General features: G+C 33.5%; 1 protein-coding gene across 1 annotated transcript; it reads right to left on the reverse strand.

Moving 5' to 3' along the window:
* Positions 1 to 142: 142 nt before the first annotated feature.
* On the reverse strand, positions 143 to 659 carry LOC110034524 (the record flags this gene model as incomplete). The annotated part of the gene is made up of 2 exons (XM_020738777.1): positions 402 to 659; positions 143 to 203 (listed from the first exon to the last, which is right to left on the reverse strand). Coding segments are annotated over exons 1-2 (285 nt in total), but the record flags the coding sequence as incomplete, so codon positions are not given.
* Between the last annotated feature and the right edge of the window lie 132 nt (positions 660 to 791).

The raw sequence follows: 791 nt of genomic DNA on the forward strand, positions 1-791 counted from the left end.
TATATATATATATTCATGTATAAGGATAATTACATACACAACACCCAAAAACATTATGTGTGTGCGTGTGCACGCATATATGGAACAAAATTAACAAAAATAGTACTTGAAAAGTATGCATAGTAAAATGAAAGAAACATACCTTCAGAATTTCAAGGTCCATTTTTAGCTCTGGGGTGACTACTGGAGCTGGCATATCAAACCTAAATTCACAACAATGCATCACAAAGCTTAGAAAACAAACGAAACCAGATTTGAATTACAAACAATGAATTAACATAAGAAAAACGTAAAGCAGAAATATATGTACATATAAATTTGTAGAACACATTGCATGTATCAATTCAACCTTAGAAGATGGATTTAAAGACAGTGAAAAATGGCAAATTTAAATCACTAACCAATTTTTTCCTGTCGTGTCTTTCATACTTTTCTTCAGCAACTTATTCAACTTTTTTGGCTCCCTTGGCGGCACATACAACCCATCAACAAGTTCACTGTCAGCCTTCCAGATAGAAGTTTCTGGTAAACTAAGTGAATGCACCGAGTTGCCCTTCTTTCCAGCAGAAAACATCGGCACTTTTGGAGCCCATGAGAGACCAATGGTAGCTTCTTTCTCTTGCATTCTGTATGGAGCCAAAAAAATTAATATTATAATTAAAAACAAGGAACAACAACAACGACAGCATATATCCTGTGTTAATCCTGTGCCTTTCTAATAAAGGGCATTTTCATACATACCACAATTTTTATTGATATACATATCTAACACCTAAACTTTCATATTTACA

This window comes from Phalaenopsis equestris, unplaced genomic scaffold, assembly GCF_001263595.1.
Source record: "Phalaenopsis equestris unplaced genomic scaffold, ASM126359v1 Scaffold189525, whole genome shotgun sequence".
Lineage (NCBI taxonomy): Eukaryota > Viridiplantae > Streptophyta > Magnoliopsida > Asparagales > Orchidaceae > Phalaenopsis > Phalaenopsis equestris.